The following is a 27,304-nucleotide window of genomic DNA, read 5'->3' as shown; positions in this document are numbered from 1 at the left end:
GAATGATCTGTACTTTTAAATTTGTTAAGGTGTGTTTCATGGCCTAGAGTGTGGTCTGTCTAGGTGAATGTTCTGTGAACTTGAGAAGAATGTGTATTTTGCTGTTGTGTGATGAGGTCGTCTATAAATGTCATTTGGATCCAATTGGCTGTTGGTGTTTTTTTAGTTCAACTATGTCCTTACTAATTTTCTGCCTCCTGGATCTGTCAGTTACTTAGAAAGAGGCGTTGGGGTCTCTAACTGTAATAGTGAGTTAATCTGTTTCTCCTTGAAGCTTTATCAGTTTTTCTCTATTGTATTATGATACTCTGTTGTTAGATGCATACACATTAATGATTCTTAGGTCTTCTTGAAGAATTGGCCACTTTATCATTATAAAATGACCCCCCCTATCTGGGATAATTTCCCTTGCTCTGAAATCTGCTCTGTTTGAAATCACTGTAACTGCTTCTGCCTACTTTTGCTCAGTGTTAGTGTGGTATGTGTTCCTCCATCCCCGTACTGTTAATCTCCTGGTATCTTTACATTTAAAGTGGGTTTCTTGTAAGTAATATGTGATTGAGTCTTGTTTTCTACACTCTGACAGTCCTTGCCTTTTAGTTGGTGTGCATTTGGAAAGAGCATGTATTCTCTTATTATATATGGGGTTTTATAAATGTCAGTTAAGTGAATTAATGATAAGTCTTCTATGTCTTTACTGAATGTTTAGATGCTTGCTTTCATCAGTTATTAAGAGATGGAGATGAAACTCAACTATAATTGTGGCTTTGACTATTTGTCTTTCAGTTCTATCACCTTTCCTTTATTTTAATCTTAAAGTTCTGCTTTTAGGTGCTCCCAAATTTAAAATGGTTATATCTTCTTGATGAATTTACCTCATCATTTCATCTAGGTTAGCCAATATTTGGCATAAAGATTAGAGTGGAGAGAAATGAAATAAATAGAAAAACAATAGAGAAATTTAAAAAAAAAACAAAAGTTGATTCTTTGCAGAGATCAACAAAACTGCCAAACGTTCAGTTAGATTGTCTAGGAAAAAAAAGAAATACTAAAATCACAAATGAAAGAAGGACATTACTACTGACTTTATAGAAGTAAAAAGGATTATAGGAGAATGCTCTGAACAGATGTGCATATAAAAAGTGGAAAACCTGTATGAATGGAAAAATTTCTAGGAACATACAAATTACCAAAATGAGTCAAGAAGAAATAGGAAATCTGAATAAAGTTACAACTAAAGGCAATTAAATCAGTTACCAAAAAACTCCAACAAAGAAAAGCCCAAGGCCATTACTCTGATTCTAAAGCCACACAAAGACATTACAAGAAAAGAAGACTAGTCTTCAGGATCTTCCAGTACCCCTAATATAGATACAGAATTCCTTGGTAAGATACTAGCAAACCAATTAGTAGCGTATTGAAAGGATTGTACACCATGATCACTTGAGTTTTATGGAATGCAAAGACACCAGACTAAATTAATCGTAGTAATAACCCCCGTTAATACAATAAAGAAAATCCACATGATTGTCTCATTTGGTGCAGAAAAAGCATTTGACAAAAATCAGTACCCTTTGCTGATGAAAAAAAAAACAACTCAGAAAACTAGGAATAGAAGGAAACTTGCTCAAATGATAAAGGCCATAGATGAACCCACAGCTGACATCATACTCAGTGGTGGAAGACTGAAAGCTTTTCACCCAACACGAGGAAGAGAACGAGAACACTCACGTGTGACACTTCTGCTCAACACAATACTGGAAGCTGTAGTCAGAGCAACTAGCACAGGAACTAGAAAGCAATCAGATTGGAAAGGAAGTAGTAACACCGTCTCTCTTCTTAGCTATAGAAAACCCCAACCACCACACACACACACTCACATACACAAAACCTCTTAAAGCTAACAGAGTCGGCAAAGTTGCAGGATATGAAATCAGCACACAAAATACATTATATTTGAATACATTAGCTGTGAACAATCTGGAAAGCAAATTAAGAAAACAATTCCATTTAAAGTAGCATCAAAAGGAATAAAATATTTAGGAATAAATATAATCATGGAGGTGCAAGACTTGTGTGCTGCCAACTACAAAACTTTGCTGAAACCGATGAGAAGACATGACCGGGGGAAAGACCCCCGCCATGTGTGTGGCTTGGACACTTACCTTTTGAGATGGAAGTTCTAGTCAAGAGTGATGTTGCAGATTCAGGGCAATCCTTAGGACAGTGGTCATGTGTGCAGGCCTTGTCATAGACTACTGGATTCATTTTGCTTATATTTTGTTGAGGATTTTTGCATCAGTGATCATAGGGATATTGGTCTGTAGGTTTGTTTTTGTTTTTGTTTTTTCTAATTTTTTTTAATGTTTATCTTTGAGAGAGAAAGAGTATGAGTGGGGCAGGGGGACAGACACAGAGAGAGGGAGACACAGAATCCAAAGCAGGCTCCAGGCTCTGAGCTGTCAGCACAGAGCTGGACACAGGGCTCGAACTTGTGAACCACAAGATATGGCCTGAGCCGAAATCAGTTGCTCAGCCGACAGAGCCGGCCAGGCACCCCTATTGGTCTGTAGGTTAGAACATGCATTTCTTTTGAGGCACCAAATCAAACCTTAATGAAAAACAAAGGAACTATATAGCTCAGACCATACTCTGTGATCAGTAAAATTAGAAGTAACCAACAAAGAAATACTTCTCTAAACCCCAAATATTTGAACTCTTAAAATGAACTTTAATATAATTCATGGATTAAGAAGTAGTTACATTGAAAATCAGAAAATATTGGAGTTAGAAGGACAGTGAAATTTGTGAAATGCAACCAAGGCAGTTCTTAAATACTTGTACTGGGGTGGGAGTGGGCAAATAAAACAGAAAGATTAGAAAATTAATTTAGCTAATTATTAGCTAAAAATAAAATGAGGGAAAAGAAATTCGACAACAGAATAATCATGGTGAAAGTAAGTAGAAGCACACAGTAAATGTAAAAGTTCAAGTGAATAAATAGAAACAAACATTTGAAACCATCAAGAAAATGCAGTTATATAAAAGACTAGTAAAGCAGACAAATTTCAAAATTAATAAATAATTAGGAATGAAAATGAGATACAGAAATATATAGAAATGAAAATTTAATGTAACTACCATGAGTAATTTATATATATTTTTTAAGTTTATATTTTCAGAGAGAGTGAGCATGTGCGCTCGTGTCCATATGGGTGAGGCAGGGAAGGGCAGAAAGGGAGAGAGAGAATCCAGACAACAGCACCGAGCCCCACATGGGATTTGATTCCATGAGCCTTGAGATCATGACCTGATGCTTAAGCAACTGAGCCACCCAAGCACTCCTATACTCTTTTTGTTTTAAAAAAAATTTTTTTTAATGTTTTATTTATTTCTGAGAGAGAGAGAGACAGCGTAAGCAGGGGAGGGGCAGAGAGAGAGGGAGACACAGAATCTGAGGCAGGCTCCAGGCTCTGAGCTAGCCGTCAGCACAGAGCCCGACGTGGGGCTTGAACCCAGGAACTGCGAGATCATGACCTGAGCCGAAGTCGGATGCTTAACCGACTGAGCCACCCAGGTGCCCCTATCCTGTTTTTTTTAAAGAGAGTTTATGGATAATTTTAAGCAAGCTTTAAATTATCAGCTGACTCAAGAAAAATGTGTAAACATTTAATTGTTAAATTAGCATACAATCTGTCACTTCTCCAACTGCAGTGTTTTCACTACAATGAAAAACACCAGTATAACCCCAGATGAATTTTTCAGGTAATCTCCATCAAACATTCAAAGACAAAGATAATCCCTATCATTAGAAAAAATTTTATACAGTCTGTTCCAAAGGAAGGGAGGGCGGGGGTCATATGTTTCTCAAACTTATTTTATAACCTTGAGCCCAAACCCTGATAACACTTACAAGAAAGAACAATGATAGGCCTTTTATGAACGTAGATGTAAATATTCTAAGTAAAATATTGAGCATTTATTTCCAGCAGTGCAAATAATATGTATGTTCTAATGACCATTTGTTCTAAAAATGTGATTTTATTAGAAACATTTAATGTTATTCACCATATTTAAAGATTAAGGGAGAAATCCACATGACAATCTCAAACTTTATAGAAAAACTTCATAAAATGAAAGTAGAACCTATTCATGATTTTTTAAATTATAGTTAAAACACTTTTAGTAACATAGATTTAACATGAACCTTCTTTAAATAAGTTTGTATCAAAAATTTTTCTATAGGGGCACCTGGGTGGCTCAGTCGGTTAAGCATCCGACTTCGGCTCAGGTCATGATATCACAGTTCGTGGGTTCGAGCCCCGCATTGAGCTCTGTGCTGACAGCTAGCTCAGAGCCTGGAACCTGTTTCAGATTCTGTATCTCCCTTTTTCTCTGGCCCTCCCCTGCTCACACTGTCTCTGTCTCTCAGAAATAAATTAAAAAAACATTAAAAACATTTTTTTTCTACAGTTACGAGGCCTGGGTGGCTCAGTCAGTTAAGCATCTGACTCTTGATTTCAGCTCAGGTCATGATCTCACATTTGGTGGGAATGAGCCCTGCTCACGCACACGTGCTCTCTCTCAATATAAATAAATGTTAAAAAAAAATATTTTTCTACAAACATTATACTTAGTGGCTGAATATTACAAATATTTTCTTTAAATGTAAGAAAAACGGTATCTACCAATATCACATTCTAGGCAGTTTTTGAGTATCAATATTAATATTGAATAAGCCCAATTTACTCATTTTTTATTCAGCATAGTATTGCGCTCTAAGAATAGGACAAGACACGTTACATAAGATATCTAGGGAATGATACCACTATTACAGTAACTGAAAATAAACATTGTATCTGCACCATAATTGGGGGAGAAGTATAAGAATTTGCATGCAAATGACAGAAAGGAACTCCACAATATTTCCTTGAATCGTATGTAATTATAATTTGGGGAAATTAAAGATGGGTGAGTATCAGTGAGGGGAAGGCAGTAGGTATCAGCTGCACCTCTGTGTTTTAGGTCTTAAAAATACAATAGTCTCAGAGTACATTTGACAAAATGTTACCATGTGTTACATCTGGTTCTCATTTTATAGTCTTTCCTTTACGTTCAAAATTGTTCTTTTTCAATGTCGGAAGTGGAGTGGAAGGGTAGATGGAAGCGCCAAACGCAGTCCTGCTCAGGACCACGGAGGAATAAAGAGCGAGCAGGCGCGAAATGGAAAACCGCCTGCAGAATGGGTTAGATCCATTTCTTTCACTTTTGTGTTGCTTACGTACCTGGGGGGAGAATCCAATCAGGACTCTGAAAGTGGAGATATGTAGTGAAAAGGAAGCTTATATACTGACAGTAAGACTACAGCAGATAGACTGTAGGGCGTGAGATTAAGAAGTACGGGGGAAAGTATCCTATAAGAAAAAAGCAAGATCTGTGAGGCCTCGCTGGCGGGACTGTCTTCACAGAAGAGGCTGGGGGTGGGGGCACCTTCGTAGTGACCGTGATCAGAAAGGAGTGGGAATGCCACGGAAGCAGAAGTGTTTATAAATACGTGGTCCTGAGTCCGGCGTGGTTCCTGCCCGAGGTCTTGGCTTCTTCCAGTGAGAACGTGTGCGGCCCACAGTAGGCTGCCTTGTGTGGGGACAGGTCAGGGGCTCCAGCCAGGAGCTGAGGCAGGGCCTCCGGGACTTCATGCGGGCTGCTGAGGCTTTATTCTTCATCAGGGAAAAACATTACTATAAAACCGTAAGGTTGAAGACCAAAAGGTTTTAGGGAAGATTGATTTGGAATCTGTGGCTCATTTTGATCTTACTAAGATCTTCATTTTGACCTACCTTGTATTTTTCACATTTGTGCTTATTTTCCAGAGAATTCCCACAGAAAAGAAGAGAAAACTTGCTTTTAGAGTGTAACTGAGGTACTTGATTGCTTGTTTTGATCACTTCTTTGATACTCATTTTAGTGAAATGGCAGCTGTTTAAATGAGTAGTTTCATCTAGTCCTTATGTGAGGAGCAGAGCAAGGCTGCCTGAAGTAAGCCCTCTCTGGAGGGGCCTGCGCAGAGTTTCCATACCGGTTTCCGTATCACTCTTTGGTTCCTTCATTAAACATCCATGTTCCCACTTGAAGATTAACCTTCATCTCTGTCCAGATGTGAAGTTAGAACTTTTAGTGGGTTTTTTTGTTTTACATGGTTACCATTTCAAATACTCCTCAGTCTTTTTTTTTTTTTTAATTAAAAAGTAATTTGTTTTACTGAGCTGTAATTTACCGTAAAGTGTGCACGTGAGCAGGTGTTCATATACTCACCAACTCTCCGTCACCGTTGTCTAAATGCAGAGTGGTCACCAAATCTCCTCCTTCCTCGGAGACCCAGGTTCCTTTCTGGCACACTCCCCTCCAGCCAAGGGGATTTCCCCCGTTTCTTGTAGTGCAAGTTGGCTGGCAGGAAATTTGTTTTCTTTTATCTGAGGATGTCTTTATTTCGCCTTCATTCTCGGAGGATATTTTCACTGAATATAAAATTGTGAGTTGATAGTTTAGTGAGCGCTTATTCAATTATGTGTTCCCTTGTAAATTATGTGTCACATCTCACCGGCTGCTTGCAAGATATTTTCGTTTGTGTGATGGATTTAGAATAAATCAGTCTGACTGGGCTGAGCTACACTTTCCAGAATTCCCTTTGCTGTATCAGACTCTCCTGTGAGATTCTGGGGGGGTTGGGGGGTAGCCAGACGTGAAGCAGCAGCGACTTGTAGCTCTGATACTGTTGCTGGTCTGTCTGCTCACCTCACCTGCCTCTTCCCCCTGTCCCCTGCGAACCACTGTTGGGCTGCCGTGTGTGTTCCCGAGGCAGGTCCCCAGCTTGTGCGGAACATCTGTGCTGCGGTCACAGACAGTAAGAAATGGCATGGGTTCCGGTCTATTCTCTGGGCTCCAGTTCCTGCTTCCGGGTTTCACTTTGTTCTCCCTGTTTTCCATGCATCCTCCCCTCACACCGTCTGCCCTGTGGACGCCAAGCTCCACATGTCCTTGAACCTGAGACAGCAACCTTACAGGGACTGCATGGCCAGCCCCCTCCCTGTTTTGAGTGAGTGTAGATACCCCTCATCCCATGCTCCTCCCTCCCTCTGTCCCATCCTCCTCCCTTCTCTTTCTCCCTCTTCTTCCTCCTCTTTCTCCGTCAGTCTCTGTGTCCCATGGACACACACACGCACACACATGCACACACACATTACTGCTTCTCTGCTTGAACCCTGACTGATAGGATTTCAGATTATAATGCCCGTAGGTGAGGTTTCCTTTGTATTTATTTCTACGTGGAGTTCTCTGAGCTTTCTGAGTCTCTTACCTTTCACTAACTGTGGAAGAATTTTAACTGTTATTTCTTGAAATATATTATCTTCTTATCTCCTCCCCCTTTGTAATTCCAGTTACACATACGTTCAACTCGTTGACATCATCCCATTGGTCTTTAAAGTTCTGTTCATTTTTTTCTAATTTTTCTCCTGTGTTCTGCAGACTGAAGAATTTCTATTGATAAATCTTGCAGGTTACTGACCCTGCTTGAATCTTTAAGTTGCTATAAGACCATAGTGCTTGGGATTCTCTGTCTGTCTGTCTGTCTCTCTCTCTCTCTCTCTCTTCCTCCCTCTCAAAAATAAATAAACTTAGGGGTGCCTGGGTGGTTCAGTTGGTTAAGTGTCCGACTTCGGCTCAGCTCATGATCTCACAGTTCGTGGGTTCGAGCCCCACATCAGGCTCTGTGCTGACAGCTAGCCCAGAGCCTGGAGCCTGCTTAGGATTCTGTGCCTCCCTCTTTCTCTGACCCTCCCCTGCTCATTCACTCACTCATTCTCTCTCTTTCTCTCTCAGAAATAAATAAAACATTTTAAAAATTTAATAAATAAATAAACTTAAAAAAAAAAAAGAACTAGTGACTAGTGGCTGCCACACTGCTGATGTGAGGCTGGGCCTGTGCCATCAGCAGGAGCAGGGATACGCTGAGCCCTTTGAGCAGGTTCTTGGAGAAATACTGAGTTTGCAATGGATGCCACTTGCCAGACGTCCCTGCCACAGCAGCAGGCCTGTGTCTGAAAGGTCCCCTGCCTTTCAGAAAGGCCTCTGTTTTACTCATGAGAGTTCTTTTGTCTTTATAAGCAGCTCTTCTCCAAGTATAACTGAGGTCTTCAAATAACGTAATGTACCTGTGGATGCACGTGAGCAGCACCACCTGCCCACAGATGCACCACCGGCGGAACGTTTGTGAGGCTCTCTTTACTTTTCATTCATTTATTTTTCATAAAATGTTTATTTTTGAGAGAGAGCAGGAGAGGGGCAGAGAGAGGGAGACAGAGAATCCCAAGCAGGCTCCACACTGTCCGCATGGAGCCCAGCGCAGGGCTCCAACTCATGGACTGCGAGATTGTGACCTGAGCCAAAATCAAGAATCAGACGTTCAATCAACTGAGCCACCCAGGGGCCCCTGTGAAGCTCTCTTTAACTGAGAAAAATCTGTCAAGGAACAGAAAGTATGAGTTCACATTTCTGGGGATGACTTTTAAAGCAGTGCTGACCGTGTATACTGCGTGCGAAAAAGCCCTTCTCAATTCCAACAGGGAAAACAGATGTATTAATTAAACATTTAAGTTTTCTTATAGCTAATGTAGTCACTTTGTTGGGCTCAACTTGTGATATAATACGTGTATATTAGTGTGATATATATACCTTGAGTCCCTTGGTCCATTTCTTTTTATAGGATCAAGGTCAGCATTATGTAGGACATAAATTCCTGTCGTGTGGTTTTATGGAAATGAAGTATAGTTATTTGAGTTTCTAGTCATCTGTCAAGAAGTGTTCATTGGTATTGTAAAGCTTAGCAGATAATATAATTAAGGTTTGCCGAAGATTTATTACTTTTGTTAGAAATGAATCTTCTTTCCACAGTCCCACTTCTGAGCATGTGCGCATTTACGTACATAGCATAAAACCAGTGTTTCAGGACAATGGAGATTAAATAAACCTATCTAAGCTTAGTTACTCCCTTGAATTGTTTTAAAGAGATAGAATTACAACATTGGATTAATGTCTGTGACAAATCTAAGCATTCAGTAGTGTTGGCGGTTTTTAAAAAAGTTGTCCTCCTTGACTTTAAAAAAAAATTTTTTTTCCTGAGAGAGAGAGAGATCACATGCACGAGTGGGACAGGGACAGAGAGTGAGGGACAGAGAATCCCAAGCAGGCTCCGGGCTGTCAGCACAGAACCCAGTGTGGGGCCTGATCCCACAAACCATGAGATCATGACCTCAGCCAAAGCCAAGGGCCAGACATCCAACCAGCTGGGCCTTCCAGCTGCCCCAAAGGGGTGGCAATTTTTATTGCTAGTATCTGTGTTCTCAGGCTTTTTTGATCCACATCAGAGTGGTGGACATAACCACCATCCTATTCAGATAGGATGACAGTTAGCATTCCATAGTCACTGTATCCATTTTCCTTGCAAGTTTGAAGCCATGCTGTGTATTTCTAGAGCGCCTACACTGGAGACGGAAGGAAGAACACAGAAGACGGATGGTAACGGTTGAGTGGTTGCTGGGAGGGTTAGAGGACACTGATCTTCAGGGACCGTGCAGTCTGTCCTCCCTGCCGTCATTCCAGCCACACCAGGAATGGGGACTGTGACTTAGTTCAGGGACATGTTTTCTCTCTGTTCTTCACCTAGGCCGAAAAGCAACACAGTGCTTTAAATGGTGGCGTGACTTGGTAACATGCAGCTGTGGTAGAGGGTAGCGTGGGAGGACTTTCAGGCGGCGACGCTGCTCTGTGGTCTTCAGGCTAGAAGAAAATGCACCTGGAGGTGCCCTGGCAGGACACTGGAAGCAAAGACCTGAAGCTTCCTGTTTACATCGTCCGGAGCTGCGTTTCCTGAAAACGCACTAACTTTCAAAGAAAGATATAGCCTAGGTTTATTGTGTCTGTTGGGAAAATAGGTCACATTTGCAGTTCATGACCGTGCGGCCATCCATCAAGTGGGGAGCTGAGATGTAGAGCTGAGTGCTTCTGGACTCGGCTGGTCCTTGCGCGTTCCTAAATTCGAGTTTGCAGCGTGTCACTTGACCCAGGAGTGTTTTGAGAACTATGTCCGGTGTGGGGGAGGGAGAATTAAGATGATACTGGTTTAAAGTCAGAATAGAAACTGGATGTGACCTTCTGCTAAGGCCGTCATGACAGAGTACCACAGACTGGGCGACTTCATGGAGATTGGTTTTCCCGCGGCTCTGGGGGCCAGACCTCCAAGACCAGGAGACTGGCAGAGCTGGTTGCTTTCTTCTGAAGCCTCTTTCCGTGGCTTGTGGATAGGCCGCCTTGTGGATGTTCATCCTCACGTGGTCTTTCCTCTTCCTGTGCGTGCCCACATCTCCCCTTCTGACAAAGACACCTGTCAGGTTGGACTAAGGCCCACACTAACACCTTGTTCTAATGGAGTCACCTCTTGAAAGGCCCTCTCTCCCAGGACAGCCACTGGGGTGAGGACTCCCAACATATGGAAGTGGGGGAGGGGCACAGTTCAGCCCAGAAGACTTAGATATTTGAAATGTGTTCAGTGGTTGAAAGTCAAGGTCCCTCTGGGGCTTGAGGACATGGCGGCCGGGCGGCCCCAGATTTGTGTGCTGGCGCCTCGGTTGGGGCCCGTAGCGGCTCTTGGCATGTTCTCTCTCACGCCTTTCCCCATATGCAGAATTAGGGTTCTTGCTTCCCTGTTTGGATATTTGTACTTTACTGAGTTCTCTTCTGCTTCTGTGTGTGAGTCGAGGGGAGGAAATATGCTCCCAGCACGAATGACTTTGACTAATATCCAGAAAAGAAATCAAAGGCAAAGGCATTTTCATGCCGTGTCTTCCCAGGCACCGCAGTAGAGAGAGCTTGGGATCCGGAGACGGAGGGTTTGCTGCTCTGGTTGTTACTGTATCATCTTCAGCAAGTCATTTTACCAAGTGCACTTGAATCTCCTCGTTGCTACAAGGGTAGACTACATGCCCTCTGACCTCTCCAGCCCCAAGATTGAATGGTGTGTTCGTTTACTCCTGCCACCAAGTGGCGAGTGCTGTTCTCGGAACTGGGGTTGTAGCGTCACTGCAAAACCAAGCCCCAGATGGGACAAGTATGAAACAACTAGCAAGATGGTAGATGTAATCTCTACCATATCAATAATCGCACTGAGGGCAAATGATCTAAATACCACAGTTAAAAGAGATTGTCAGATTGGAAATAAAGCAAGAATCACCTATATGCCGCCTACAGGAAACCCATCTAAGTGTAAATTACAAATCAAAGGGAAGCAATATACGTACTTACAAGAACTAGAGTGGCTATATCTAATCTTCACTAGAGTCCTGTGAAGATTTCAAAGCAAGTAATATTACCAGAGATCAGGAGGATTATTTCATAATAATATAGGGATCAGTTCATCAAGAGGATGTAAGAATCTTAATTATTTTTGCATAAATAACAAAACTTAAAATACATAAAAACTAAAAGAACTGACAGAAGAAATAGGTAAATCCACGTTACGGTTCGATATGTCAATACTTACCTTCAAATAGCTGATAGAAGAAGCAGAGAGAAAATTGTTAGGTTAAAGGGGCCCCTGGGTGGCTCAGTTGGTTAAGTGTCTGACTTCGGCTCAGGTCATGATCTCACGGTTTGTGGGTTCAAGCCCCATGTCGGGCTCTGTGCTGACAGCTAGCTCAGAGCCTGGAGCCTGTGTCAGGTTCTGTGTCACCCTCTCTCTCTGACCCTCCCCTGCTCATGCTCTCTCTCTCAGAAATAAGTAAAACATTAAAAAAAAATTTTTTTTAAAGTGTTAGGTTATGAAAGAATTTAGCAGCCCCATCAACCAACTTACTCTGATTGACACAGAACCCCATCTGACGGCAGAAGAACATTCATCCTTCTCAAGGTCGCATGGGGCATTTGCCATGGTATACCATACTATGAGCAAAATAACTATAAATTTTAAAGGATTCAAATACTTTAAAGCATGAAAAGAATAAAAACAAATCAAAACAGACATGTGGAAAGTCCTCAAGTATTTGGAAACTCAGTACCATTTTCAGTAATCTGTGGGTCAAAAAAAATAAAAGGGAAATTAGAAGGGATTTTGAACAGACTGAAAATGAAAGCAAAGCTTGTTTTGCTGTGGGATACAGCTGATGTCATACCTCAAGGGAAATTTGTAGTACTGACGGACTGTATTTGAAAAGAAGAAAGGTCAAAGATCAGTGACCTTATCGTCCATCTTAAGACCCTAGAAAAAGAAGAACAAATTAAACTCCATGTAAGCAGAAGAAAGGAAAAAATAAAGATTGGGGCAGCAGTCAGTGAAATAAAAAAACAAAAAAATAATAAAATCAATGAAAGGAAAGGTGGTTCTTTGCAAAAATTAACTAAATTGATAAATTTCTAACCAAAGTGGAAAGACAAGTTATGAATATCATGAATAGAGGGGTGCCTTCACTATAGATTTTATGGGTATTAAATGTATAATAAGAAATAGTATGAAAATCTGCATGTCCATAAAATCAAGTTTTGCTGAAATGGATAAATCCCTTGAAAGACACAAATTACCAAGAAGAAATTAATATCGTGCATAGCCTTATATGTGTTAAAGAAATTCTGTTTGTAGTTAAAATTCTTCCCATAAAAAAGGCTCCCAACCCATATGGTTTCACCAGTAAATTCTCCCAAACATTTACATAAAGAATAGTATCAATTCCATACAAATTGTTCCAGAGAATTGAAGATAAGGCAGTATTTCCCAGTTCATTCTAGGAGTCTACCTTAACCTGAAAACAATGGTGGGTAGAGGTAATACAAAAAATACTATAGAACAGTTTCCTAATAAAATTATATGTAAAAATACTTAGCAAAATTTTAGCAAATCAAATCCAGCAATACATACACGGATAGCACATCATCACCAAGTGGGATCTGTTCTAGAAATACAAAGTTGGTGTAATTAAAACCAATTACTAGAATTTACCATATTAACAGTAACTAAGAAATAGCATGGTTATCTCACTGGATGCAAGAAAAAAAAAAGCATTCAAGGAAATGCAACATCCATCTAATTTAAACAAAAAGCAAACAAGCCAACAAAAATGCTCCCAGTAAACCAGGAACTGGAAGCTCCCCTGCCCTGATAAAGGACATCTAAGGAAAACTTATCACTAATATCCTATTGGGGAAAGACTGAGTGGTTTCACGAGGTGAAGATGTTCACTGTGTTCAACACTGTACTGCAGCTTCTGGCCAGAGCAGGAAAAGAAGTAAAAAACACACGATTACCTATATAGAACCCCAGATGGAATCTACAAAAAAACTACTAAAGTTTAACCCATTAGTTGTTTGATATGAGGTAAATCTACAAAAGATTGTACAATACAAAAACAACTAAACATATACAGCAACAGTCTGAAATGGAAATTAATATCACAACAGCAACAGAATTGTCAAATACTTAAGGATACTTCTGACAAAGATGTGAAAGCTCTTCGTACTAAAAACTAATAAATATTGTAAGGAAATTAAAGACAGCCTAAAGCAGGGGAGACCTCTAATGTGTCCATGATTTAGAAGACCTAGTATTTTCAAGATGATAGTTCTCTCAAAATTGATACATCATTTCAACACAATCCTGATCAAGATGCTAGCAGGCTATTTTGTAGAAATTCTTAGCTTGATTCTAAAATTCATCGGGAATGCCAAGGACTTAAAATAGCCAGAACAACTTTGACAAAAAAGAAAGTTGGAACGCCTACATTGCCCAGCTTCAAGATACAGGAATCAGGTAAGTTTGTTCTGGACAGATAACATCTTTATTTGCCCTTAGAGAACCTAGAAATCTAGACCTGCACATATCTGGGTAATTGACCTAGAATAGATGTGCAGAGATTGCTCAGTCCAGCAGATTGTGATTGATGGGACAATTGCATATACATATTTTTTTTTAAAAAGAATTTGCAGCATATACAAAGTTAACTCAAAACAGATCATAGTCCTAAAGGTAGAGCCTTCTAGAAGAAGACTTTGTGGTGAAAAAAGGAGAAAACTTTGTGGTGTTAGGTTACACAGAGACTTCGTAGATGAGAGTAGTGTATGATCCACAAAAATGGATAAATCAGACAGTAGCATCATTAAGAATGTGTGTTCTTCAGGAAGCACTGTTAAGAGAATGAAAGGAAAAGTCACAGACTGGAAGAATATTTGCAAGTCACAAATCTGATTAAAGACACATACCAAAAAAAAAAAAAAAAAAAACCCCACACACAGATTATGTAAAAAATTCTACACTTTGTGACAAAAAGGGGGAGCGGGGAAAATATTAGACACTTTACCAAAGAAGTTATAAATTCATGAAAAATAGTATTACTCATTAGGGAAATAAATCTATTAAAATGATAGTGAAATACCACACACTCGAAGACCAACCAAACCAGTACTGGCAAGAACATAGAGCAACTGGAATTTTGATCCACTGGTGGTAGTAACAGAGCATGAAGCAACTGCTTTGGGAAAACAGTTTGGCAGTTTTTTAAACAGTTAAATGTACATCTAGCATGTAACCCAGCCATTCCACTCTTTGGTATTTGTCCAAAATGAACGAAATCTCATCTCTGTACAAAGACTTGGACCTCAAGAGCCCTAGCAGCTTTATTTGTAAGAGCCCTAAACTGGAAGCAACCCAGATGTCCATTGACAGGTGCTGGATAAACAGATGGCAGTACACCTGTACGATGGACTGTCACCTAGCCATGCAGTGGAGGAGCTGTTGACACATGAAGTGACATGGATGGACGTCAAAATAATGGTGCTAACTGAAAAAAATGAGACAAAGGATACATGCTATGCGATTCCATTTACATAAAAGTCCTGAAAATACAAACAAATCAGTCATGGCAGAAAGCGTGTCAGTCATTGCCTGCAGGGACGGAGGAGGGAGAACCAGCTCACAACAGGCTCGTGAGAAAACAAGCGTTTCGCCATCTTGATTTCCGTGATAGTTTCTTGGGTGTATACGTGTGTCAGAACGTGTCACGTTGTACACTCTTGACATGTACAGTCTATTGTAAGTCAGTCCCCACCCTCACGGAGCTTCTGTTTTATTGGGAGAAGGTGTAACGGCAGTGGCAGTAAACAAATGTAAGTCTTTTTTGCGTGTGTGCAGGGTCACACTGCCCTCAGAGGAGGCCGCTGGGAAGGGTGGGCAGAGGTCAGCAGAGCCAGCTGCACATGCCCAGAAGCCCACCTCTGTCGAGAAGAAAGTCTTGTGGTGAATTTTTGGTTGGAAGGATGCAGAACCATTTTTTGAACATTTGTAAAATGGTGACTCAGCCAGAGCCCCAGGCTCCGGTTTCCTGCAGGTAGAGGTAGTGACCCCTCCTTCTTCAAAGAGGAAAACCGCAAGTTCTCTGGTCCCGATCACCTTGCTGTTCCTGTGTATGTGTAAGAACACCCTTGTGTCTGGTGTCTGAGGGGAAGCAGGAAGATTTCCATCAGTGGAGCAAATGCTCGTGGCCTAAGCAGCGTCACAGAGCAGGGCGCACGCGACAGGAGCTTGGCCCAGGTGAGGTCAGGGCTGTGGGAGGAGAGCCAAGCTGTTCTTCCGAAGCCACTGCCAGTGGCAAGTGGAACCTGAATTAGGTCCATCCCCCAAAGAGTGCTTGCTAATAATCAACTTTGAGATGGCTGTGTACTGGGTGCAAGGGAAAGCATGCTAAGAAGGAAAAAGATTGAAAATCTCTGTTACATGTGCCACAAACTGAGGTGTGGCCCTTCATTCTGAGCATGTGCTTTTAATTCTGCGCAGGACCCTGGTGTTTTAAACCATAAGTCTGTCTAGAGAATAATTTAAAACTTTTTGTCTATTTAACATAAATTTGATGACAGTAAGAATGGGAAAATGCATTGAGCTAAAGCCAGTTGTGTGTTTCGTAAAATTTGTATAAAACATGCTGATTTCTGTCACTCTATTTTCCGTTTTTCTGTCCACACAGGAATTTTATTATAAAAGCAGCATCTCCTGGGGCACCTGGATGGCTCAGTCGGTTAAGCATCTGACTTTGGCTCAGATCATGATCTCGAGGCTCTTGAGATCATGATCTTTGAGCCCGGCGTCCGGCTCTGTGCTGGTCATCCGGAGCCTGCTTTGGACTCTCTCTCTCTGCCCCTCCCCCACTCATACTGTGTGTGTGTGTGTGTGTGTGTGTGTGTGTGTGTGTGTGTGTGTGTCTCTCCAACAAAACAAAAATAAACTTTAAAGAAATAAAAATAAAAACAGTGAAAGCAGCATCTCGTGCTCTGAATGGCACTAATGAGAGCATGTACTCTGACTCCAGGCCCTGGGTTGGGGCTCCCTGTGTGAACAAGAAAGCAGCAGACCCTCCAGTAAGGCCAGAGCCCTGATGAGCAGGAGTCGCACCCCGGCTGGTGGGGGTCACAGAGGCTCGGGCTTCTGTGCCCTTCAACAGCCCCAGGCTTCCACAGCGCCACGCCCACGGCAGGTCTGAGGCGGAGGGATGCAGCCTGTCCCTTCCTAGAGTGGTCCCTCCAACTCTCTCTTGGGTCACAGTCCCCGATGAGGATCTGATGCAACCCAGGGATGAAACGTTTGCGTCAAGACCCCCGTCCCAGGGCAGGGGCAGGCATTAACGGCCTTCTGAGGTAAGCAGTGTGGTTCTGTGCCAAGTACGGGGGCAGCGCCCCGGGACCTGGAATGACTATCGGTAGGTGGTGCTCCTCATAATACAACCTGGTGGGCCAGGCGCCAGGGAAGAATGGTTCAGTGGTGCTTTCGCTGCACGGGGCAGAGCCTGTGCTTTGTTACCAGGGTTTTACATCCGTCTGGTTTGTTGCACGGCTGTCCTTGGAGGAAAAACCAGGGCGTTTTAGCCTTCTCTTTCTTCCCTATTCTTCAGTGTTCATTTGTTCTCTTTCACATAATTCCTCAAATTCTGTACAGAACAACCAAGTCCCTCCCGTCCCGTGCTCCGACTGTTGACCGGGAAGCCAAGCGCCGCGTCTCCCACACACAGACTCGACAGTGTGGCTGCTCTGGCACTGTTGTTCACTTAATTATTGCTCCTGAATTTTATCCTAGAGATGAAGTTTCCTAAACTGCAGTCTGTTAACAGGACTCTCATTCCTCCTTCTTGCAGCTTGTACCTCCTTTTAAGCCTCAAGTAACATCTGAGACAGATACCAGATATTTTGATGAAGAATTTACAGCTCAGACTATTACAATAACACCACCTGAAAAATGTAAGTAAATCTAATGGACAATTGAAACCGTTCACACATAATTGAAGGAAACAGCCACTTAAAAAAATTTTTTTAATGTTTTATTTATTTTGAGAGAGAAAAGAGTATGAGTGGGAAAGGGGCAAAGAGAAGAGGAGGAAGGAACAGAATATGAAGTAGGCTCCAGGCTCTGAGCTGTCAGCACAGAGCCCAGCGCAGGGCTCAAACTCATGAGCTGTGAGATCATAACCTGAGCTGGAGTCGGACGTTCAACCAGTTGAGCCACTCAGGTGCCCCTGATATTTTTTTATCGAATATTTTCGAGATCAAATTCCACAGTGACCTACTCCATTCCACCTAAGAATGTGGAGTTCCTTGGGCACCTGGGTGGCTCAGTCGGTTGAGCTCTGACTCGATTTTAGCTCAGGTCATGATCTCACAGATCCTGAGTTCGAGCCCTGCATCGGGATTTATACTGACAGGGAGGAGCCCATTGGGCATTCCTTCTCTCTCTCTCTCTGTCCCTCCCGTGCTTGAGTGCATTCTTTCTCTTAATGGTAAAAGAACATGGAGTTCCCAAGTGGAAATACCAAAGACAGGTAGCTGAGAAAAATGTTTTTGGGGAGCTGGAAAAATTATATAAAGAAAAATTGCAGTCTGAGAATCAGACTAAATTGAAGACAACTTAGCCCTTCCTTACTGTTCTAATGCACTCTCGCCATCAGCTGAGAGGATTCTTTTTTTTTTTTATGTTTTTTTTTTTATTTATTTCTAGGAGAGAGAGAGAGAGACAGCATGAGCAGGGGAGGGTCAGAGAGAGAGGGAGTCACAGACTNCTAAGAGTTAATTAAGGTCTGCAAAAATGATTTCACCACTATTAGCTGTAGATTTTTCACAGATGCTCTTTATCAGGTTGGGGAAGCTGCCTTCTATTTCTTTTTTTTTTTTAATTTTTTTAATGTTTTATTTTCTATTTCTAGGAGAGAGAGAGACAGCGTGAGCAGGGGAGGGTCAGAGAGAGAGGGAGTCACAGACTGAAACCGGCTCCAGGCTCTGAGCTGGCAGTCAGCACAGAGCCCGACGCGGGGCTCGAACCCACGAACCGCGAGATCATGACCTAAGCGAAAGTCGGACGCTTAACCGACTAAGCCACCCAGGCGCCCCAGCTGCTGAGAGGATTCTTAAGTAGACCCTCCCGTGCATCCCCGACTGCTCACTCCCAGACCACCCTCAGAATTATTCTAATTTTGGTTTCTTGCATTCTTAATAGTTCTGAATTCACTCTAAATGGAATCACCCTGTTTTTGTGTAGCTTTGTCTTAAGCACTAATATCTGTGGAGACATAATTTAGTTTGCTAGTAATTTTCTTGATACATATAAAGTGAATTACATGTCTGTTAAAACTATACATTCACGTACCACTTAAGCTCATTCCACAGACACTACTATGTGCACGCCCTTCAATAAATATCCCAAACGGATGGGCTTTAAAGAAAGGAAAGTTACCAAATATAACTTCCAGACATTCTCATGCTGACAACTGTGTGTCTGTCATTATTAGTTCAGCAACGAGGATAAAATTGAGTTTGAGGGGCAGGCGTGAAAAACCAGAAGATTTCTTCAGGCCACACATCCTTGGTTCACAGTCCCATTGTGGTAGTTTTCTCTCCTTCTCTTCCCTTTCTATCCCTTCCCACTTTTCTTCCCCCCTCTTTCCTTTGTGGAGGACAGGGTAGCGGAGGTGCTGGTTTTCAGTGAGCGTCTGCAACAGGGAAGGTTGAGGTGCCGTGTTGTTCCAGCTGGCCCATGGCCACCTGAACGTCTGGGGTTTCCAGCCTGGGGCCCGAGACCTGACAACGAGGGGCCGTGAACACACCCTGAAATGAAATGTAATTATGAATGATACACATAAGGGTGCATTTCTTTCTTAAGACTTGCTGGAAGTTAAGAACCTCTCAACTTTCATTTTATGAGGGAGGAAGTTGAAACCCAGAGAGAAATTGGGCTTCCCAGGTCCCTCAGTCAGTGCCAGCGGCCTCGCCAGGGCCCAGACCGAGTTGTAGAAGATTAATCTGTTGACGTGCTACTCCAGGTATAGCCCCAGTGGGACGATGGGCTTCCTTGATCTTAGAATTGTTAAGAGTTGAAGACCATGTTGGACGCCCTATGGAGTTGTGGGCCGGTAGCCCAGGGCTTGTGTGAGCAGAACGGTAGACACAGGCTGTGGCACCGATCCCGCTGGCCCCGGAGTGGACCGTGGCCATCCACTCGTCAGAAATGGAGGGCAGCACCACCCATGCAGTGTCGGGTGGGCCCATGAGCGCTCTCCACCACAGAGCATTAGCGAGTCTCCTCATTTGGATGTGGCCTCACCTGTGATCAGACCACATCCTGCCCCTGCCCACACTCTCCAGCAGCTCCTGAAACCTGCACTCTGCATCCAGCTGTTCGCACTGGCTTCCATAGCCCTGTCTGCTCCCCCCAGCCTCCCCCAGCCTCGGGACTGGTGTGTCAACTGCTGGCCTGCCTGTGATGCTCTTTCCTCGGCATGTGCATGAATAGCTCTTACTCGTTCTCACCTCTCACCTTACAGGCCGCTTCACGCGAGAGCCTCCTTTAGCCTCCCATCTAAAGAACGGTGCCGCGCGTTGGACACCATCTCCTCTGCCCTTGATTCTGCACGTTGACAGTTTGCTGAGAGTCTCCTGGTTAATGTGTTTATCCCTTTGTGTACTGTCTGTATGTCCACCTAGAATGCAATAACCCCGAGCAGAACAGCCTGGTTTCTCACTCACCGCTGGCCCTGGCTCCTGGCCCTGGCCAGGTCGGGACCCACATGTCTCCAGGATTCACCGGGCCTGCCTCACCCCACGCTCCAGACTCACATGGCACTGGTTGTGCTGAGAGGGTGTTGTTAACACACCCTCTGTGGCTTGATGTCTAGAATTTAGAAGATGAGGAGGACCCAGCACCGTTTGTAGAATGTAATCTGAACCTGGTGTCTCAGCTTCTCGGTCAGCAGCACGCAGTGTCTTGCCAGAGGGTTTTGTCACCAGCAGCATCCGTGTCATTTTAGACGTGGGGAGCGCTGTGTCTGCCTAGCATTTCACTGTGTGAAAGGATATGAAGTGTGTTTCTAGTGTGAGACCGGGGCCAGCAGGAGGCCTGCGACTGTAGTCGCTTCCCAGGTGGGCCCCAGCAGCGTCCTACCTGACCTGGTGTCGATCTGATTTCCCTACTCTGCAGAGGGAGTAGGGGCCAGCTGAGGCCAGAGAGGGGACCGGTGGGGGGAGGGGGGGGCCCGCCTGGTGGAGGGAGGGCCCCTGGATGTATCCCACATTCCCTTGTGAGGCCGATCAGAGGAGATTGGTGAAGCCCTGAGCTGTGAGTACACTCCACCTGACCTGTCCTCCCTGCAGCTCTGAGTGGTGGTGCTGGGGAGGGATGGCCACAGCCGTCCAGCTGCCAAGGTGTGGAGGTTCTGTCCCAAAGCCTCCATGACACGTGACGGTCGTCTTCCCACTTGCCACCTTGCTTTTATGAAGCAGAGCAGAGTTACTTTTCAGGACAGATCAGCAGTTAAACAAGGTGTTCCTTCCCCACAAACATCTGCGGTCATGGCAGATTGTTCTTGCCGGAGTTAATCCATTGAACAGATTTGGGAATGTGTGGTCCTGCATTCTACCCGTGAATGGCTCTCTGCCTTCCTCTTAAAGGAAAAGAGGATTTCTTTGAGATCTAGTAGCTTGAAATGCTATATAATTATATGTGTTAAACTCTCTAAGAAAATTGGGCAGCGGGCTGCTCCTTAGACTGGGCATTCCTTCTGATGCGGAATGGCGTTGACCTCTGCCTCCTTGTTCCAGATGTGTCTTGTGTTTTTCACGTGGGTCCTGTGCGTGGTCAGCATGGTTCCCTGGGACCCAGCTTTCAGAGAGGAACCCATTCGTGGGTGGTGTGTTGTTGTTGGCAGGCCACCAACCCCTCCCTCCACAGCCCCCCACCTGTGCGGATCCGAGGGCCGAGCACCTCCTCCAGGGCAGGATCAGATACTGGCCCAGGAGGCAGGTGCTGTGAGGGGATGGGCTCATCAGCTTTGGAGAATCTCAAGGTATGGGGCCCTGGCCTGCTTATCGGTGAGACGGAGCTTTCTTAGTGTTCAGAAATGTGATTAACTTAAAACTCAAGTGACAGAATGAAGACTCTCAATTCTCAGCTGACATGCAGCCTAGAGCAGTAAATGCCCCTCCTCAGGAAGGAAGCCCGGGCCCTCCCGTGTGGTGTGGGGGCTGGCGGACCACCCAGGGGCCAGAGCAGCTCCGGGCCCTCTCTGCCCAGCCTCCCGCACGGGCAGTCCAGCCGACCTGCACATTCACAGTGCAGAAACACACACAGCCAACAAAGCTTTTGGTGGGGAAGACTGTTGCCTTGAAATGTGATTGGCACTTGTCAGAGTCTGAACATTAAGCTTTCAGCTGCCTTTTCTACAGAGTTTTTCTACTTTGTGACTCAACAGCAGATAGGCCATCCCCAGCGACTCCCACCTCCTGTGCAGCTAAAAACATCATCTGAATGATGCGTGTGGTTTGATTGGCTTGGTACCTAATGAATATTTGGTAATAAGGCAGAAATTTCCCCCAGATCACAGGGCTTTCTAGAAATGCTGATGATAGGCCTGTTAGCAGCAGGAGGGAAGCCCATGGAGGTCAGTGGTCTACAAGGAGCAGAAAGCCACCAGTCTTTTCCATGGACTGATTCCCAATCCACTGATATTTTCTGGTACATTCAAGGCCACAAATTTTTGGTTAGCAACTTGATTCCTTTCTAGAATCTTCTGTATTCAGAATAGAATATTGAAAAGAAGCACAGTGAGGAAAGAGCAGAAACGTTTGCTCTCCAGAGCAATGTATGTCATCGAGGAGCACAGAGTCACCCTCATGTGACAGGGTGTGATTTCTGCTATGACGTGACATCCATGCTCTTGGAGAGGCTGGAAAATTTAAGGAATTGGCAATGTACTCCCTGTACGTATTTGAGGAAGTGAAACAAAAGAAGGTTGCTTCAAAGAAGGGTGTTTGAAAGCCTCCTCCAGGCTTCTCACTGTGGGACAGCATCTGACCCCGCATACGGGGGGCAGAGGGGATAGCAGGAGGGTCTTTGTGGGCTCCCCCTACCGACAGGGAGCCCCGAGGGCGGCCAGAGTTGGCCCAGAGCCGGTGCACAGGGGGTGGTGTGGACCAGGATGACTGAACACTTGTTCCACCTGCTGGGTGGGATGTGAGTCTCCAGAACAGTTGTGAGAGGGGCTCAGTGACCGCCGGAGACCCTTCAGACACGGGAAGGCAGGGAAGAGGAAGACAGCTTCCTTCCATGCCTTCAGGTGTCTTCCTGCTGTGGCTTCCCGGGGAGCTAGTGTTTGGGTGCTGACATCTTACCCTCTCTTTACTCTGGTTTATAGTTGCATTTCAGGGAAATTGGGAACAGTGACTAATGACAGATAGAGGATGTAGAGTAAACAGTGTAAGTACTGTAAAATCGAGGGCCTATATGAAGCTTTATTTTGCAGTCACACCTAAAGCACCATGAAAAAAAATACGTGCATTTGAAGGCAATTGGTAGTGGATTCTAGACAAACACAGTGCCTCAGGGTTGACCCCTCTAAATGTGACGTGTGCGGTTTCTTGAAATTGAAGGTTACAGAAACTCGTTTGTTCCTTCCTATTTAAAAAAAAATCTTGTCTTCGATAGTATTTTTTTCACAGCGTATCAAGTCTTAAGATGGTCATGTCTTGAAGGAGATGATTTGACAGTGTTACTTCGTGGATCGTGTGTTTGAAAGTGAGATTGTTTGGGGATTACGTGTAATTAGTCTGTGTTTTGCTGATAAACCCAAGTTTCCAGGAGCTTGTTGCCTCTGTTAACCTTCATGACGCTAGAAGTTCGAACTAACTAGACAAGAGCTGGCACTGCAGAAGGTAACCGTAAGTCTAAGTGGCCACTTTCTGCCCACAGATGACGAAGACGGCATGGACGGCGTGGACAGCGAGAGGCGGCCACACTTCCCTCAGTTCTCCTACTCTGCCAGCGGCCGGGAATAAGGTCCTCATTCTGCTCCTTCACGGTCATCCTAGATTTTCTTCCTCAAGATGATTCCTGGACACCACACCAGTCGTAGCTCTTAAAAAGCAGGAGCGCCTCCGGACACCCCAGCCCACACGCACCCCCACGAGAACACACCTGTACGCAAACACACCTGTTTGTTTTTGCATGAAATTGTATCTCCGTCTACGGTCTCATGCTGCTGCTGCTACTGTCTTACTGTTCTATAAGCAACTTTAAGAGGTAATTTTACAATCTTTGGAAGTCACGAGCCCGCCATTGTTCATTTGTGCACAGTTGTCATCTTTTGATCCTTTGGTTTTTGTTTTTCCTTAACAGTGAAGGCTAAATGAGATACACTGATTCTAGGTACATTTTTTAACTTTCTAGAAGATAAATCAAAAACTAATTAGACTAAGAAGATTTAGCGTATAATTGAGAATAAGCAATTGCGGCAGGGCGGTGATGTGCATACGCGGGATTGTAGGAGAGCCTCTCAGCTCAGTGCACAGAGTGGGGAACTGGCACGCAGACCTGGCTGGAGTCCGTAGGGAAGCCTCTGAGAGAAGGCCTGACCAGCCGTTGAGCTAGCTCGATAGACACACACACAATCCCTGCGGGATGCTGCCGAGAAGCCGGCCGCTCCACCCGGACGTCCACGCCTCATGGGCGGCCGTCGGCAGACGAACACTGTCCTTCTGGGGAAGGAAGCCTGTGCATGGCAGAGGCAGGTCACCCATCGGGGCTATGAAACCATTTGCACCAGAGCTTTTTTTTCTTTCTTTAATTTTGTTCCCTGTGCTTGGAAGCCTCTTTCCCTTCTTGATATTTATCACCTCTGATGGCTGAAGAATGTAGACAGGTATAATGACCCTGCTTCTCACCAAAATCTGTACACCGAGGTAAACAGGTGTTTGCCTTACTTGTTTTAAGTTTTTATTTTGAGTTCTACGTGAATTAGCTTTTTCTCGGATGTTAAAACTTTGAATGTCCTTTTATGATTTTGTTTATATTGCAGTAGTATTTATTTCTTAGTGAAGAAAACTGTGTCATGTTAGCAAATGCAGCGCCGACTTACACGAAATAGACTCACTGCAGTTCATTTTGACCCGTGTGCAAGGATGTCCACGCCGATGAGAGGCATGCACTTTCTCTCCTGTCTGACAAAATCGGATGAGGCTCTGAAATTGTACGTCTCGTCTTGCTTAGAGTTTGGCTTTGGGAGAAGAGATGCTGTCGTTTAACCCCTGGGTGCCGAAAGTGAGAGAAAAGCCCCGGCTCTCTAAGCCGAGGGGTTAATGAGACGGAAGGATGTCGGTGTTGCTCCTTCAAGGATGGACAGGCTCTGACGCCTAGTGACGTACCGCCGGGGAGGAAACCCAGCCCCGCCCCCCCCCCGTGACCGTGAGAAAGGAACTTGACTTGGCAAAACGAACACAGCTCGAGTTATTTACAAAGTAGGCAGTAAGGGGTGAGAACCTGGTGTGTTTATTCTGCTCATGGTACATTTATCACTGAATTAAGCCATCAGGGAAAACACAAAACAACACACAAAAAGAACACCTCCAACTTTTCTTTTTCTGTATATACTCATGTCCCCCAGCTCTAACATTTCTCACTGAGAGGGGACGTGTATGCAAACCTCATCTTTGTCCTTCATTAATGATGATCTTCAGATTAAACCCTTTGGTGCTAGGAGCTGACATTTTCCAAAGCAGCCTATGAAGTCCAGGGACTGGGGGCCCTGTTGCGGAAGCTGGCGGCCGGCCGGCCCCACCGAGCGACCGTGGGGAGTGGGGGGTGGGGGTGGGTCAGTCGGTCACGTGACCTGACAGCTCCCCGTGGGAGACCGCGGCGTGACGTGCCGTCGCTGTCGAGATGCGTTGTGCGCAAGAGCAAGTGACTTTCTGAGAGGGATGAATCCTATTCGTACGCAGGTGTCTTAGCCTCGTGACGTGGAGGCGTGGTCTGTACAGGAGCCGCCACTGCTGGCGGTGGGCGGGCCGCTGGCGCTGAGGGCTTAACGGGCATTTTACTAAGGCAGCTAAGACGCATTCAGACATAGGTTTTATCCTAATTTTTCATACTTCTACCTGAGTGGAGTTCATCCTCAGCATCGAGTAGGACGTTACAGGAAGTGGTAGTTCACTCTTTCTGACACATGTAGCTTCACTTTTTTGGTTTTCTCCTTCCCTTGGAATTCTGTCGGATGTCGCACCCTGACTAGAAAGTGGCCCGGGAGGCATGTCCCGTTGGCTGCGTCGCTTCCGTTACACAAGAGGAACCGCGAGAGGCAGAGACGCCGGATGATGTTCTCGCCGAGCGTCCGTCCCTTTCGAGAAGGGGGGGGCCCGTACGCTAAGCACTTCGATAGCTACCCCCCCCCCCCCCCACCCCCACCTCCGAACCTTAAGGTGATTTCCATGACCCTGGCCGGGGACACTTCCTAAAGGTTAAAGACGCGTGGATGGTGCCCCGGGCCGGCCAAGCCTCCCAGTCACTCTCGGCCTCCACATCCGTCAGGGGCACCGCGGGGATTCCTTGGCTCCCATTTCCAGACTCGCCCCTCCCCCTCCCCCGCTCTCACTCCCAGGTCTCTGTCAGCTGGCTCCGAGCAGCGACAGGAAAGCAGATGTGTGTGTAGAGGGAGATTTCTGCACCTGCCCTCGAGGCTGCCCGTGGCTGCGGCGTGGGCTGCGGCCAGATGGCAAGGCCCGAAGCCCGGGACCGTTCTGTCAGAACTCGGTTCAGACCTTGTGGACTCCACCCCGCACTGACTCCGGTGAAGTCTGCCCTCCTGTGTGAACGCAGCCACCTGGGAGGAGGTTGGCATTTTCTGCTCGGATTCCTGGCAGGTTGCGCACAGCTTTGCTTTCTCCACTAACTCCGTAGCATCATTCCAGTATTTTCCACGTTCCCGTACCTGATTCCCGGCTTCTCAGAGCTGACTGTTCTTGCAGGGGCCCCTTGCTTCCCCTAGAGCGCAAAGGCGAGGGCCTCCCGCACTACCTGCAGGGCCCCTGCGGTTCACCTCAGCGCACACACTTTGCTGCTACTGTTTGTACTGTCCACAGTAGAATCTCCTTATCTTGCTCCTGGTAGTGCATTACAGGCAAGCATGAAATGTAAAGTATTTATTTAAATAAAAAAGAAAACCTCTAAATTGGTAATCGAATTACCTCCCTGTAGCTTTATAGTTTGTGACATTTCTTGACCTTGCTAGTTCTTTCATTAGATCCTCGCAAGATCTAGTCCTCTGGTTAAGGATTTTAAGCAGACGCAACTATGAACCCAAGAAACTGTATTACTCTTACTGTTGGTCATACTAAAACTGTTCATTTCCTTAAGTATATGACCCACAAGGATGTGAAATAACTACAAGAAACTGTTTTTGTACACTGTACATCCTTAGTATTTTTACACGTATATGATAGGGATGCACATTATTTTCCTTCGTACAGACAGCTTAAATAAAGCACTATGTCAATCTGCTACTTCTCTGTTTATTGTTGTTGGACGTGGTTCTGTAATCTCAGAAAATCATCTTTTCTGGGAAAAAAAAACATTTTTAATAGCTCCAGCTGGTATTAAGCTCCCCTACGTAAGATGTGACAGGAAAATACGGCAGTTTCTTGTAGCCCCGAACACACACACACACACACACACACACACGACTATTTTGTTACTGCAGTGGCGCGGCAAGGGTGCGGTCGTGCGGACTCTGACGCAGGGCAGAGGCCGAGCGCGCCGCCGCGGGCTCCGGGCAGGCCTCGCGTGAAGACAGGGACGGACCGGGTCTCCCTGGAGATGTGTTAGGTGGGGGCCCGGCGGTCTTCACAGCGGACGGGCTGGACCCGGAACTCCCCCGAGGAGCGGCCGGCATCGGTGCCCGCTTCCTGAAGCGCG

At 44.9% G+C, this 27,304-nt stretch overlaps 1 protein-coding gene across 1 annotated transcript in view; it reads left to right on the top strand.

Moving 5' to 3' along the window:
- The window catches only part of AKT3 (AKT serine/threonine kinase 3), a 306,791-nt gene extending 279,889 nt beyond the window's left edge, over positions 1-26,902 (top strand). The window contains exons 13-14 of the mRNA XM_039237499.1: positions 17,217-17,319; positions 23,312-26,902. Of these exons, the coding sequence (XP_039093430.1) occupies positions 17,217-17,319; positions 23,312-23,397 (189 nt within the window). The 3' untranslated portion in view covers positions 23,398-26,902. The remainder of the gene's footprint in view (positions 1-17,216; positions 17,320-23,311) is intronic.
- Positions 26,903-27,304: the final 402 nt, after the last annotated feature.

The sequence above is a fragment of the Hyaena hyaena genome, unplaced genomic scaffold, assembly GCF_003009895.1.
Source record: "Hyaena hyaena isolate Hyena2069 unplaced genomic scaffold, ASM300989v1 scaffold_127, whole genome shotgun sequence".
In the NCBI taxonomy this organism is placed as follows: domain Eukaryota; kingdom Metazoa; phylum Chordata; class Mammalia; order Carnivora; family Hyaenidae; genus Hyaena; species Hyaena hyaena.
This window is presented reverse-complemented; position numbering and strand designations above follow the sequence as displayed.